General features: G+C 43.3%; 2 protein-coding genes across 2 annotated transcripts; one reads left to right on the top strand and one right to left on the bottom strand.

Annotated features, from left to right (window-relative positions):
* Nucleotides 1–3,285: 3,285 nt before the first annotated feature.
* Nucleotides 3,286–4,818, top strand: GLRG_11788 (uncharacterized protein; the record flags this gene model as incomplete). The annotated part of the gene is made up of 1 exon (XM_008102472.1): nt 3,286–4,818. The coding sequence occupies one exon, from the start codon at nt 3,286–3,288 to the stop codon at nt 4,816–4,818; it is 1,533 nt and encodes a 510-aa protein (XP_008100663.1).
* Nucleotides 4,819–6,475: 1,657 nt separating this feature from the next.
* On the bottom strand, nt 6,476–6,733 carry GLRG_11787 (uncharacterized protein; the record flags this gene model as incomplete). Its single annotated transcript, XM_008102471.1, has 1 exon — nt 6,476–6,733. One exon carries the CDS (start codon nt 6,731–6,733, stop codon nt 6,476–6,478), a length of 258 nt encoding a protein of 85 aa, XP_008100662.1.
* Between the last annotated feature and the right edge of the window lie 6,283 nt (nt 6,734–13,016).

Raw genomic sequence — 13,016 nt, 5'->3', positions numbered from 1 at the left:
CTCAAGCAAGACATGGCCTGTTCCTGGCATCTCGCACCCTGGCGCCCTCAATGATTGGGAAGGCGGGAAGAGTTCAATCGTCCGATAGAGTCTCACTCTCATTTCTGAAAATGTCACCACAGAGAAAGCCTCGTCCTCAACCCCCATCCCCCCCCCCCCGACTCGGACTGTTACACGGCAGCCTAAGAAGCTCAACGTTTGAACGTCGAAAAAGCATGTGCCAAAGAAGTAGTTGCGCCAACAACCCCAAAATGTGACGCCGATAGGATTCGAACCTAACTGACTACAAGTACTCCCATTTGCCACGGTGCCAGCCAGCCCTTCCTTGCCTGCCCGCGCGAGATACATGAGCTACCGACCAATCAGGGCGGCGACCGTTGAATTGGGGGAGGGACCGGCGCGCGAAGTCGCGAACGAGCGAGTGGGCGAGAGAGACTTACACGGAAGATACGGAGCCAACCAAGGCCTGGCTCCTCGTGGCAGCTTGGACCTTGCTTTCCTTCTTAGTGAATACTTGTTTTATTTTATTTTTTTTACTCTTTTTCTTTGGCCGCCAGGGCCTCCGGAACTGCAGTCGAATCCCGGGGTCGATCACTGCAAAAATCTCGGGGTAAACCGGGGCGCGCGCACTGATGGGAGGAGGGAGATGTCGTTTTGCTCAACTGTATGCGATGCGCGTCGGGCTCTCTCTCCAGTTGGTTCAGGAAATATGGGGGTTCTTTTCTTCTTCTTCTTTTCTATTTAAAAAAATATCTGGTCGTGGCCAGTCTCGATCACAAAGTCAGGGTCCCGGAGACCGCTCAACAGCGAGGCGATTGTGCGCGATGACGGGACGTATGCTTCTCACCCCAAGCAGGGGCACCATTCGGCAGACTTTTTAGATGCGGATGAGGCGTCGCCATCTCACCGCGCAATGTAGCCACAGGGGGGGGAGACGAGGAGGACCTATACCCAACGTCCCTTTTTGTCAGGCCACGCGGACGGCCAGCGCACAGCTTGCCGCCCAACAACGGCGATCTTTATTTCTCTTTATCTTTCTCTCTCTCTCTCCCCTCTCTGTCACTCTTCTGGACAAGGCTGCCGCGCCCGTTACCATCGCGCCACGTGTGTGGCCGGCAGGCAATGGCCAGGCACGGGAGGTCGATCTTACGTCGAGTTGTCCCGTCCGTTGTCAACTGCAGGGTCTCTTTCGGAGAGAGAAGGGCGGGTGCACATTCGGACCCTGCGATTCTTGAGCCTTGACAACACGATGCGCCCTGTCTTACTCTCATGTGAAGGTGGGGGGGTGGGAGGAAAGGAATGGAAAGCACAGTGAGTAAAAAATAAAAACAAAAAAGCACATCTTGGCAGTCCGTCGTTTGGCCATGTTTGTAATCCTCACCCATGGGGGGAAGGGGGCGTACGTGTGAGTGTATAAGAGGCGCTCGGTCAGCGTCGTGGCCCCCGCGGTTCGCCGAGGTGGGATTCCGGGGGAAGACGGGCTTGTTTCACCCCTCGGAGGAAATCTGCAGGTTCGCTCCTCGACCACCGCTAACGGACGTAGTCATTACCCCCCTTCCCCTGGGTGAACCCCTCGATCTGGATTGTGTGACTAGCTAGTCTTACACGGCGGCATCTTGTGACGCTCGAATCCTTGTGAGTTGATGATTCTTGCTTTGTTTCCTCATGTTTCTTGCAACGCGCGGCGCGTAAGAGCTTTGCAACCGTCGTTACTCGCGATATGCTAAAAGAAAAAAGGGCCTAGACGCGGGTGAAAGTGACGAGGTTGGAAAATTTGCTGAGCATTCAGACTGCCTTTCTTTTTGTTTTCTTGTCCCCCTCTCATGTGGCGTTGCCTCGACCGCAGATCACCGCGCGGGTGGCCGCGGGAGGGGAGGGCTGAAGCACGTTCGGGGGTCTCCGGAAAGTGCGGGAAGCGGATGGCGGGCGCGAGGGTTGAGAGGGCTACAGGTGCTGACGGCGATGACGGTGATGATGTTGAGCCTGGCCTTTCACATGTCTTTTGGCCAGTCATTCCAGGCCAGTCCGTTCAACTTCACCTGCATGTCATCGCGACCAACGCGTTCGAGAGTCTTCTTCCCGCGGTTGGCCATGGCCCAAGCCCGGGCGAACTCACGACAAAGCCCTTGAGTCCGTCCCGATGGGACGGACGTCTGTCGCAGGCGGGGACGCAGGCTGCAGGTGCCGCGGGCGGCGTCAACGGCCCATGTGTCTTTTTTGGGGGGCGAGGGTGCGTTTGCGTATGTGCGGGTATATCGTCTCCTGAAGGAGGGTCTAGACCAGGCGTCTGTTTCTTTGTTTGCGCGAGCGCAAGCGCCACGCGAGCGTCAGACTTCCCCAGTCAACAACGGTGAGGCGTCCAGAGCGGGAGCGATGCCCGACTATAATAAGGCAAGGCGTAGGATCCAGACCCCCGGGCCAAGCGGGAGGATTTGGAGAGAGATAGCCGGTTTCCCGAGGTCGCCGGGACGTCGATGACGCCGTCACCGGTGAGTAGTGCTGCGGTTGAAAGGTTGATGTGAGGGAAAGGGAGTCAAGCGGTTCCCGAGCGGGCGACGCAGTTGCGGCGCCTCGTTGTGTCCTCCTGAGAAGCCACGGTGGACTGATGCCCGTGACGAGGATGGAGAGCAAGGACTCACCCTGTCATGGCCTGTGAGAAGTGGTTTACCGCGTACCCTCGGATCGATTGACGCAAAAGGCTTCCCGGGTTGGTGTTCCCCTCCCCCGAGGTTTGCTGTCTTCTTTTTGTTGATGTTTGGCTTATGCTAGGAGGGGCAACTCTCGGTGGTTGTGAGAGGTCAAAGGGTGCATGGCTCTGAGCTGTGGCGAGAGAGAGAGCGTCTTTAGCTTGCGGTATGGCCAACGACGCTGCTGTATCGAACGACGCGTGACACCATCTGCTCGATAGATCGTCAATAATGATGGCATCAAGTGAAGGGATGGGGGGGGGGGGCCTCGGCTGTCTGGAGCACATGAGGCTGAATATGGCTAGTGTAGTGTAAGATGGTTTCTGTTGTTAGGCAGCAGTTGCGGGGTTGTTCGACGACGTCAATGTCCGCATTGAGCGGCGTTGCGTATAGAGTCAAGAGTTTCACAGACTTTCACGGCGACCTTGATGCAGTTACTCTAGACATGACTTAGGATTTCCCCGGCACAGCAGCAACTTCGTCGATGAGAGCGATGATGAGATAAGAGGAAGTCTATAGAATACCTAGCCATCGTCCCCCAAGACCTTGAGAATACGTTCTGCGCCACCGTCTCCCTTGACTAAGTTCATCTGCAAAGATGGCGCCCCGCGGACGTCCAAAGGGTTGTCCCCACGACTCCATCCTCGTCGAAGCTTCCGAGTACGGCCGCAGGAAAGCCGGCTTCGTCCGCGTCCCGGCCGGGAAACGCATCGCAGCGATGGAGCCGTCCGTCAGGGCCGCCGCCAACTCCGCAACGACCGACGCCGTCGACTCCGCGCCGGACCCCTCCACGTTCCCGGGCCCGCTCGTCCTCCCCGACGACGACCTCGCGCTAGACCCGCGAAGTGCGCCGCAGAGCGCGCGGTCGTGGGCAAAGGGGCGCTGGCGGAATCCGATCAAGCCGGAGAGGAAAACGCTGTACGTTGCCGACGTCCCCGCCATCGGCGAGGACGCGGCGTTTATGGCGGCGTGGGCCTCTCCCGACCTCTCCGGGGCGAAGACGCCGCCCATCGCGGCGGACAGGCTGGAGCTCCCCGAGGTCGAGCACGTGAGGGGGTACATTGCCGCGTTCTACCACCCACTACCGGTGAAGCGTCTCCCGGCGGCGCTACGGTTCGTCAAGTGGGAGAACGGCGGGAAGCGATCACTTGCAAGCAGGAGGCTAAAGGGGACCGCGATGGTCGGCCTGGAGACGGGGGATGGGTCGGTGGTGGGGATCCGAACGAGGCCAGTGCCGGACGGCCTGGCGCGGATGCAGCTCAACCTGTGCGACCTGCTCGACGCGCTGGCGGCAGTGCTGCCGGCGGATGCGTACGCCGCTTGCATGGTCGTCGCACAGGACCTGTACGAGGACGACGACGACGACTTCTGCTGCGGGCGGGCGTTTGGCGGGAGCCGGATCTGCGTGGTTTCGGGGTTCCGGTACCGGCCGCTGCTGGACGATGTCCAGGGGGTGGAGAGGGAGCACATGTGGCCGGCGTCGCACTGCGAGAGGTTCGTGGTTGAGGCGGTGGAGTGGTGGGAGGAGCAGGACGCCGCCGAGGGCGACGAGGGCGAAGGGGCTGAGACGGAGAAGGGGACGAAGATGAGGGGCAAGGGTGGTGGTGCCGATGATGGTGGGGAGATCACGATCGGTCTGAAGCAGTTGAAGGACACGGCGATGGGTGCCGCCGTCAAGGCGTCGAGGGCTGTCCTGGTCCCGAGGTCGGCCCCGAAGCGCTCCCGGGACGAGGACCTGGAGGGACTGTGGTTCGCCCGGGTCGCGAGGACGGCGGCGCACGAAATCGGCCACTGCCTCGGGATGGGCCACTGCGTGTACTACGCGTGCGTTATGCAGGGCACCGGCGGACTGGGGGAGGACGCGCGGCAGCCACCATACCTCTGTCCCGTGTGCGAGGCCAAGGTGGTCTGGGGCCTCGGCGAGATGGGTGTCGTCGAGGGCTGCCGGGCCGGGACGTGGCGGGAGGGCAGGCGGAGATCGGTGGAGCGGGAGAGGATGGAGGCCATGAGAGGGTTCTGCGAGCTGTGGAAAGGGGTGGGCATGTTTGCCGGGTACGCGGGCTGGTTGGATGCGAGGTTGAAGGGGGAGTTTGGGACCCGGGAGGTGGGGGTGATTGACTTGACGGAGTAAGACGGGGTTATGTGAAATGGCATCACGTCTGCTCTCATTGCTATCACCCTAGGCTTCTCGTTACTTTATCAGTCGAGATATCCAAAAAGGCCCATTCCGCCATGCGAAGATGGGGAAACCAGGCCTTCTACAAACATTCTTCTCGGTTGCGCCCTTCACACAGGTAGCGCGTCACGATGGCCACTGGCTCGATTCAGGGGTCTCAGGACCAAGAGCTGGGGGTAGCTCATGGTTCCTGGGGTTTAGAAGGGAGATTCGAGAAGCTTTCTCCTGGGATTAGGGGGCGTCAACAGCTGCCGGACCCAGGATTCAGAGCAGATAGAATTGAAACGTTTGGTTATTGATAGTGATTAGAAATGCCTTCTTTCTAGTTCCAAAATGTATAGCTGTATAGCTACTTCTAGATTTATCTTTTAGAGTTGCTACTTGGGTAGCATCTAAGAAGAAAGTCACGTATTAAAGGCCTAGGAGTCGAGCAACCACAGACGCTGTAAGCTATAGCAGAGGAGAAGCACAGATAACTATGAAATGATTGATGAACACTCCTCAAAGCGTGTAAACTTATCAAACGACTTCAGATCCTCCTTTACTTCTAAAACGCCCACCTGTGAAAATAATACTCCATGCAGCTCAACTGTTGAGAAGTATATCCTTCTAGAGCCCTGTAACCTAGATATCTACAGTGTGTTCCTAACAGTGCGTGGAGAATGTTGCCACCATTCTTGTGTAAAGGAGGTTGCTTTATCCCCTTGCTAACATTTCGTGACCATGTCTGTTAACCACGAGATTATACGCCATCTAATAAGAGGGGGGAAGAAGGGAGGAAGCAATAGACTGACTCTAGGAGGAAAGAAGGGATAAAGGAAGAAAGAAGGGATATCCTATAGGCGAGAGCACTCTACCTTACCCTGCCGTCACCCTCTGTGCCTCAGGGCGAAGTAACGTATCTCAAGGATTGTCTTGTAACCAGCAGAAGGCGGCTATCCTCAGAGCACACATTAGCGTACTATATGAAGGACAAAAGCTGGGGGAATTAGGATGGAGTGTGGGGGCCAGAAGACAGAAAGGCCTTATCATCAAGCGGCGTAACCAAAGTGCCAACCTCAGTGCTAGAACCAACTAAGAACTCTAAAACCTAGATAGGCTTATGCTTAAACGTCTAAGTTAGAAACAAAGACATCTATTACAGGCTTAAAGGCCTGTTAACAGTAGTAATACCGAGGATAGGTGTAGTATTACGTGTATTGTGGTGTACAGCCAGTAGCTAATAACAAGGAGACAAAATGTAGAGATGATTTTAGATAAATATAGCTGCATCATCCAAGTGACCAGGGCTACTAGTATATGAATAACCCTAATTTCCACCACTCCTAACACATTCAACAGCTACAGCCCTATTGATCAGGCTTGACGCAGCCTTTGCCGCAGGCCTAGGTAAACGAGTTCGTTCCACGATCAGCGTAGCTCGAACATTGTTCCAAGACCCAGCCCCGCTATTCGTAGCAGTCCAACACCATCTGCCATCACCAGCATCCCCACAGACCTTCCAGCAGTAACCAATGGAGCAGCCATAAGGTGCATCGTAGTAGCAAGACTGTTCGGCAAGCTGGAGACCTGAAGAGAGGGGGGTGGTTTCATTGGCACAAGGCACAACCCCCTATGCATCACCCCCCATAGGAGCTAGCGATGCTCCCTGTTCGGGATCGAGAACACGCGTTCTGCCATTCGGATGCCCAGCGCACATACGCAAGTCGGCGCGGGACACACCCTCCGGGAGCTGGCCATCCTCAATGCTCAGGACGCCGAGGTCTCCACAGATAGCAGCGGCACGTGCATCTCCTGAGCCCGGCGCAGCCGCTACGTAGGCTGTGGCGGCATAGCTGAGTAGAAGCAGATTCCTCACGGAAGTCTTCATATTTCCTATACACCACTATTAATATATTCACAGTAAGGACAAAGTGTCAGAGAAGCAGAGTCAGGGCGTAACAAACAAGAGTATAATGTCCTCATTACTCCGTCCTTTGTTCTTGTTGTCCTGGTGAGGTCGGATGAGGTTGATACCGGAGAGGACCTAATTTCAAGCTTAATAGGTAACAGAGCTGTTTAATACTGTCCTTTTGGGTGGTACGTACTAGTTGAACGGAAGTCTCACCTGTGGCACAGCCATAGTATATAGGCAACTAGGAACTAGATGGCCGTATGTGGTTCACAAGGAACCATCTTCTAATTGAGTGGCCCAAGGCCTATACCCCTGTCAAGGACACAAACCAGGCCATTCTAAAGAGTGGAGAGCGACAGCGTACATGCTCCACGTTGTTGACATGATAAACGTCTAGGCAGCCAGATCCCCATCTCTATTACACCGAGCTCCTCTCTTCCACGTCTCCCCCAGCCAGCACAACTTCTGATACACAACCACTTACTCCGTACACCAAGATAATAATCATACGCCTCTCTGTGCTCCCCCTAATAGCCGTCTTAGTGTCCTAGGTCTCTTGTACATGCCGTCTACCTAGCCGTCTACTAGGCCCGTCTTGCCGCAATACCATCTTCCTACTAATATACATATAGTCACATATAATAGCATCTATAATCAGAGCAAGCGGTCATTACGCGAGGTCGCCTGTTAGAACCCCAATATCCTAGGCCTATTCTCTAACATGAACAGCCAGTTCCTCAGAAATATGTGCCAGTAGAGATCGATGCTATCCCTAGTATTACAGGTTGGGACATTCCTAACTGCATAGAATACTGGATGGCTATGTGGGGGGCAGGGGAGATTACTAGGTTCCTCCTCGCCGTTGACTGGTCCACGGGGGGGGGCTTTGTTACCTCTCTCGGCAGCATGAACTCATTCACTAACAGCCAGCTACACAGCATCTAGTCGATAGAAGAGCAGGGGTTCGCCGTTACTCATGCAAGCCCATAGGACTGTCAACTAGCTGCCAGGGGGGGCAGCTGGCGTTCCTAGGGACCTATGTAGGCAGACGTCCGATCAGCTCTAACGTTAGGTCGAGGGGGTCTACCAGTTAAGGTGGGGGGGGGGGGGGGGGCAGGGAGGTAAACATCATTAGGAAAAGAGATACATCGTCCATCCTGGCGCTCCTCCTACATAGTGGTAGTAGGGTCAGGAGCAAACGCTATGCCAGATATGCCATCTTGATGTAAACCCCCAACACCTTCCTACAGTCCTACCACCGCTAGTAATCCCCCTTATTATACTAAGTTTCAAGTTCTAAAACCTCATAACAGCAAGGACATAAAGAACAGGCAATCCGACCACCTAAGGCTCATATAGTCCCTATCCCCTTAGAAACGTTCTACACTATAGAATTTCGTTCTTATTGGAGCAGGGTAGGGCGATCAGCCTAGAGCGAGACAGTATGCAGGCCAATCGGAAGATCCTAATCCTAATTAAGTACAAAGATATAAGCCAGCATTAATAGGTTTAAAGATAGATATATAGAATTTATCCTTTATACTTATACCTACCTTCTAATTAAACTAGAGCCTCTCTATAATTTACTTTTAATTATAATAACATAAGATAATTAGGAGTAATTACCTACCTAATTAAGGTATAATTATAATTAATCCTATAGTTTAACACTTATAATTAATATTAATTTTAAATAGATTAATATAATTTATATACTAATTAGTAAGGAATCTTATGTTACTTTTAGTAGTTATAGTGTTCTATATAGTTACTATACTATAAGAGTCCTTTATACCTTATACGCTTTTAATAGTCTCCCCTTCTAGAAAATTAACTATAGGTTTAAGTAGATTAAAGAGATATCTAGTTAAGCACACTAAGTAAGTAATTATAAAAAGTAATAATAATAAGATAATAAGATTATAAGAAGTAAACTAATTAAGAGAATAAGGAAAACCCTAAAAAGATAATAAGATAATAAAGTAATAGATTAGTAACTTAGATAAGAAAAATTACCTAATTATAAGACTAAGATAATAAGTTAGAACCTTAAAGGTTACTAATTTATAACGCTAACTAAAGATAGATTTATAAAAAATACTAAAGAAGCTAAATAGAGCTCTTAAAGGTCCTTATAAGTAAGGTAGTCTGTTATAATTAGTTACTTATAGTTAATTAATATAAGATAGTGCCTTAAGAAATACCTAATCTAGAGATATAAAGCTATTAGCCTTAAGACGTCTTATAAGTATACTAATTTAAATACTTATTATAACTTTATAAAAAAATTATAATAAATTAAAAGACCTTTTTTATTAAAAATTAGTTAATAAGTTTAGTAAGGGCTAAAGATAATTATATAGATTTTACTAATTAGGGGTATAGCCTTAGTTTAGATAATAAAATAAGTTACTTTAGTACTTTTAAAGAAGATCTTAAAAAGTTTAAATTAAAATATAATTATTAGAATTTTTAACTTAATTAATAAGTTATATACTAAATAACTACTAACTAATATAATAAGTAATAACTATACTACTTTTTCTTAAGAGGCTACTCCTAAGTATACCTTAGGCTTAACCTTAAATATTACTTTAGTAAGAGGACTAGCCTTTACTAAGTATTAAGAGCTAAAAGGGATTAATCTTTCTAAGGATAAAAAAAGTAGTAATACTTCTAATCTTTTACTTATAGTACTTAATTAGAAATAAAAACCTCTCTTTATCTCTTAGGAACTTAACCTTTTTATAAATACCCTCCTTACTACTCTTACTACTTAGATTTAGCCTAAGGTCTTATAAGTAATAGTAGATATAGTCCTTAACTAAAAAGAGAACTTAAACTTTTTTAAGATACCTTTTTTAGGCTAAAGTAGTACTATAGTTTTTTCTAAAGATAATATTATTAACTTTTTAAAAAAATATAAAAATTAATATAAGCTTATATAAGTGTTAGACTAATTAAGGGGTATACTAGTAGCCTACTATATAAAAGGAGATTATTAAACTTTAGTAAAAAATATAATTAAGGACTTACCTTAGGTCTAGGCTAAGGCCTATCTTTTAAAGAAGTATAAAAAATAAAACGCTAATTAATTTCTTAATAAGGAGGAATAAATTAAGTAGGTTATAAGGGGATTACTAATCTCTAGCTTAGACTTATACTTAGCTAAAGCACTTTTTACTAGTATTAATAATATAATTACTAAGTTAAAGTAATAAGGCCTCTATATAATCTTTAATAAGAGCTTAATTAAGGCTATATATAAGTAATTTAACGCTAAGACTATAAAAAAAGCAGTAGATAAGATAAAGATTAGCCTTTTAGCCTTTATTTAATTAATAAAGTATATAATATTTAAAAGCAGACTTCTTAATATAATTACTTATAAAAAGGAGTATAGGCCCTTATTTACTAATAGTAAGGCTAATAGTACCTTTATAATTTAACTATCTTAGTAATAGTCCTAAAAAAACTTTACTTATTAGTACTAAAATTACTAGTAACTAAGATAATTAACTATTAACGTCTAGGTTAACTAACTAGTCCTAAGTAATACTAATTAAGACCTTACTAATAGTATAAGTAAACTTAAGATATATTAGAATTTAGTCTAGCTAAAGGGGTCTACTTAAGTGTTTAAGGTTAGTATAGTATAACTAGATTAAGTAAAAGTATTAAGACTAAAGGATAAATATTAGTACTACTAGTCTAATAAGTATTAATTTATTTAAGATTATTAGTAATATACCTTTAATAAGGATATATATCTTATAATCTTAGTCTAAGAAGCCTAGTATTATAAGAAGTAAGATAAGTAAAGTCTAATAAATAATATACTATTCTTAGTAATTAAAGATAGCTAATAAAGTAAAGTTACTAATTAAGTTACCTTACTTTTTTATATTATAAATATATTTACTAATAAAGACTATAAGTTCTTAGTAAAGCGTATTCTAGATTAATAAGTTAAATACCTTTAGTAAAGTACCTTAGATCTACTATTTATAGTACTAATAAGTAATATTAGGTGCTTATATATAGTATAACTAGAGGATAAAGAGTAAGAATACGCTAACGTCTTTATAGTATAATAAAGTAGGCCTCCTAAGAACTATACTAGCTAGAATAAACGTACTTAGGATAAATTATAAAAGGTATATAGTATAAAAAAGTTAGTTAGGCCTTAGCTAATTAAAAAAAAAAACTATTTTATTTACCTTAAAGAATAAAAAGATTATAAAGGTTAATAATAATAGTAACTATAATTATAATTTAGATTAGGTGTTCTTACTAGCTAAGATAAATATAACTATTTTACTATAACTAAAGCCTATAGAACCTATAACTACCTTTAAAGACTATAAACTATATATAAGTAAAAAGGAGCTTAATAAATTAAAAGAAGTTATAGCCTCTAAGTAAGCTTAAGGCCTTAATCTATATTAAGAGGTAAAGAAGTTAGCTAATAAAAAGCTAGACGCTTTAGTCTTACTTTTTATTAGACTTCTCTAAAAAATATAGCTAGAGTTTAATATAGCTATAAGCGCTACCTTATGTAATTAAGGGTATATTAACACTAAAGGTGTTTAGATTAAGGCCCTAAAGTCCTTAATTAATCTTAAAGAAATAGCTTAGTAGTAAAAAGATATTAAAGAACTACTAAATAAGTATAATACCTTAATTAATAGTAAGTCCTTAATATCTATTAAAATTAATAAAGTATAAGGCGTAAAGCTAATAGTAAAACTACTAACCTTAGTTATTTTAAATATATACTTATAACTAGAGGTCTAAATATTAAGTGTTAATTAGTTAAATAAAGGCCCTCTAATCTTAGTAATCCTTAACACTAAAGCGTAAGTTAATATCCTCTTAAAGTAGTATATTAAAGCTACTAGGATCCTATATATAGTTACTAGTCTTTAAATAAGGACTTTTAAGTCTAATCTAAGTAGTAATATAACGTTTAATAGTTTCTACTTTACTAATATTTAGATTAATAAATATAAAGTAACCTCTTACTTCTTTATTAAGGATAAATAAGAAATAACTAATCTACTTCTACTAGGCCTACCTTTTACTTAGGACACTTAACTTTTCTTTAGGTATAGTAAGTGTTACGCTTTAGTGTAAGAAAATAAGATATAATATTTAATAATCTTTTTTTTACTATATTATAAATATTTCTCTACTTAAATAGTAGAGTATATCTCTATAATTCCCTAGTGTAATAGCCGTAAAGCTGCTATTACATTCTCTATTATTTTATAAAGTATTATTAATCCTTTCTTTATAGATTACATAAGTATTACCTAAAGACTTCTTAGGAAATATACTACCACTTAGCAGTAAAACCCTAAATAATTCCTAGTAGCTATTATAGTAATTCTTTAGGAATTCTTTATTATATTCCTATCTGTTATATAATAATTACCTATATAAAGATTATTTTTTATCTTAGAATATAAGGTATAATTCTAATATATATAAGTAAAGATAAATAAATTACTAAGTATAATAGTAAATTACTAAATATTATAAGGAAATAAAACGTAAAATTACTAAGTATTATAAGAGAAAGTATATAAACACTAGTTATAACTATATAGCCTAAACGTCCTAATTAAGGTAATCCTATAGGTTTTATTTTATTAGATACTAGTAGTGTTTTATTTACCTCTTACACTTCTTACTATTCCTTTATTTATTATAGTTATATTTACTATATAATTACTATAATTATATTCTAAATCTTAATAATTATTCTACTTACTTACTTATAATTATATAGTTATTTATTAATAGGTCTACTATTAGTGTTAATATTATCTAGGACCTTAATAGTAGTTTTAGCTATAGTAGGATTATAATCCTTAAGCTATGTTATTTTATAGTTATTAAGTCTAAGGGTTATAGCTATATTAGTCTTTTCTCTATTTAGAAGTGCCTCTTTTTTAGTATTAGCAGTGTATTCCTAGCTATAGGTGTTAACTAGGTAGAGCTAACTAGATAGTTTGCTAGTAATTTTATAGTAAAGCTACTTTTAGAAGCGCTTTCTAAGATTCTTTTATATTTCCTTAGATATAATAAAAATATCTTAGCTATTAATATTCTCTTAAATAGATATAGTTATAATAAGAATATTAGTAATTTATAAGATAAAGAATAGACCCTTAAGTAAAAGTTATAAATATAGATTATTATTTAAAACGTTTTTAGTAAGCTACTTAATAAAAGGTGTAGTAAATATTTTATA

Source organism: Colletotrichum graminicola (genome assembly GCF_000149035.1).
Source record: "Colletotrichum graminicola M1.001 genomic scaffold supercont1.123, whole genome shotgun sequence".
In the NCBI taxonomy this organism is placed as follows: domain Eukaryota; kingdom Fungi; phylum Ascomycota; class Sordariomycetes; order Glomerellales; family Glomerellaceae; genus Colletotrichum; species Colletotrichum graminicola.
This window is presented reverse-complemented; position numbering and strand designations above follow the sequence as displayed.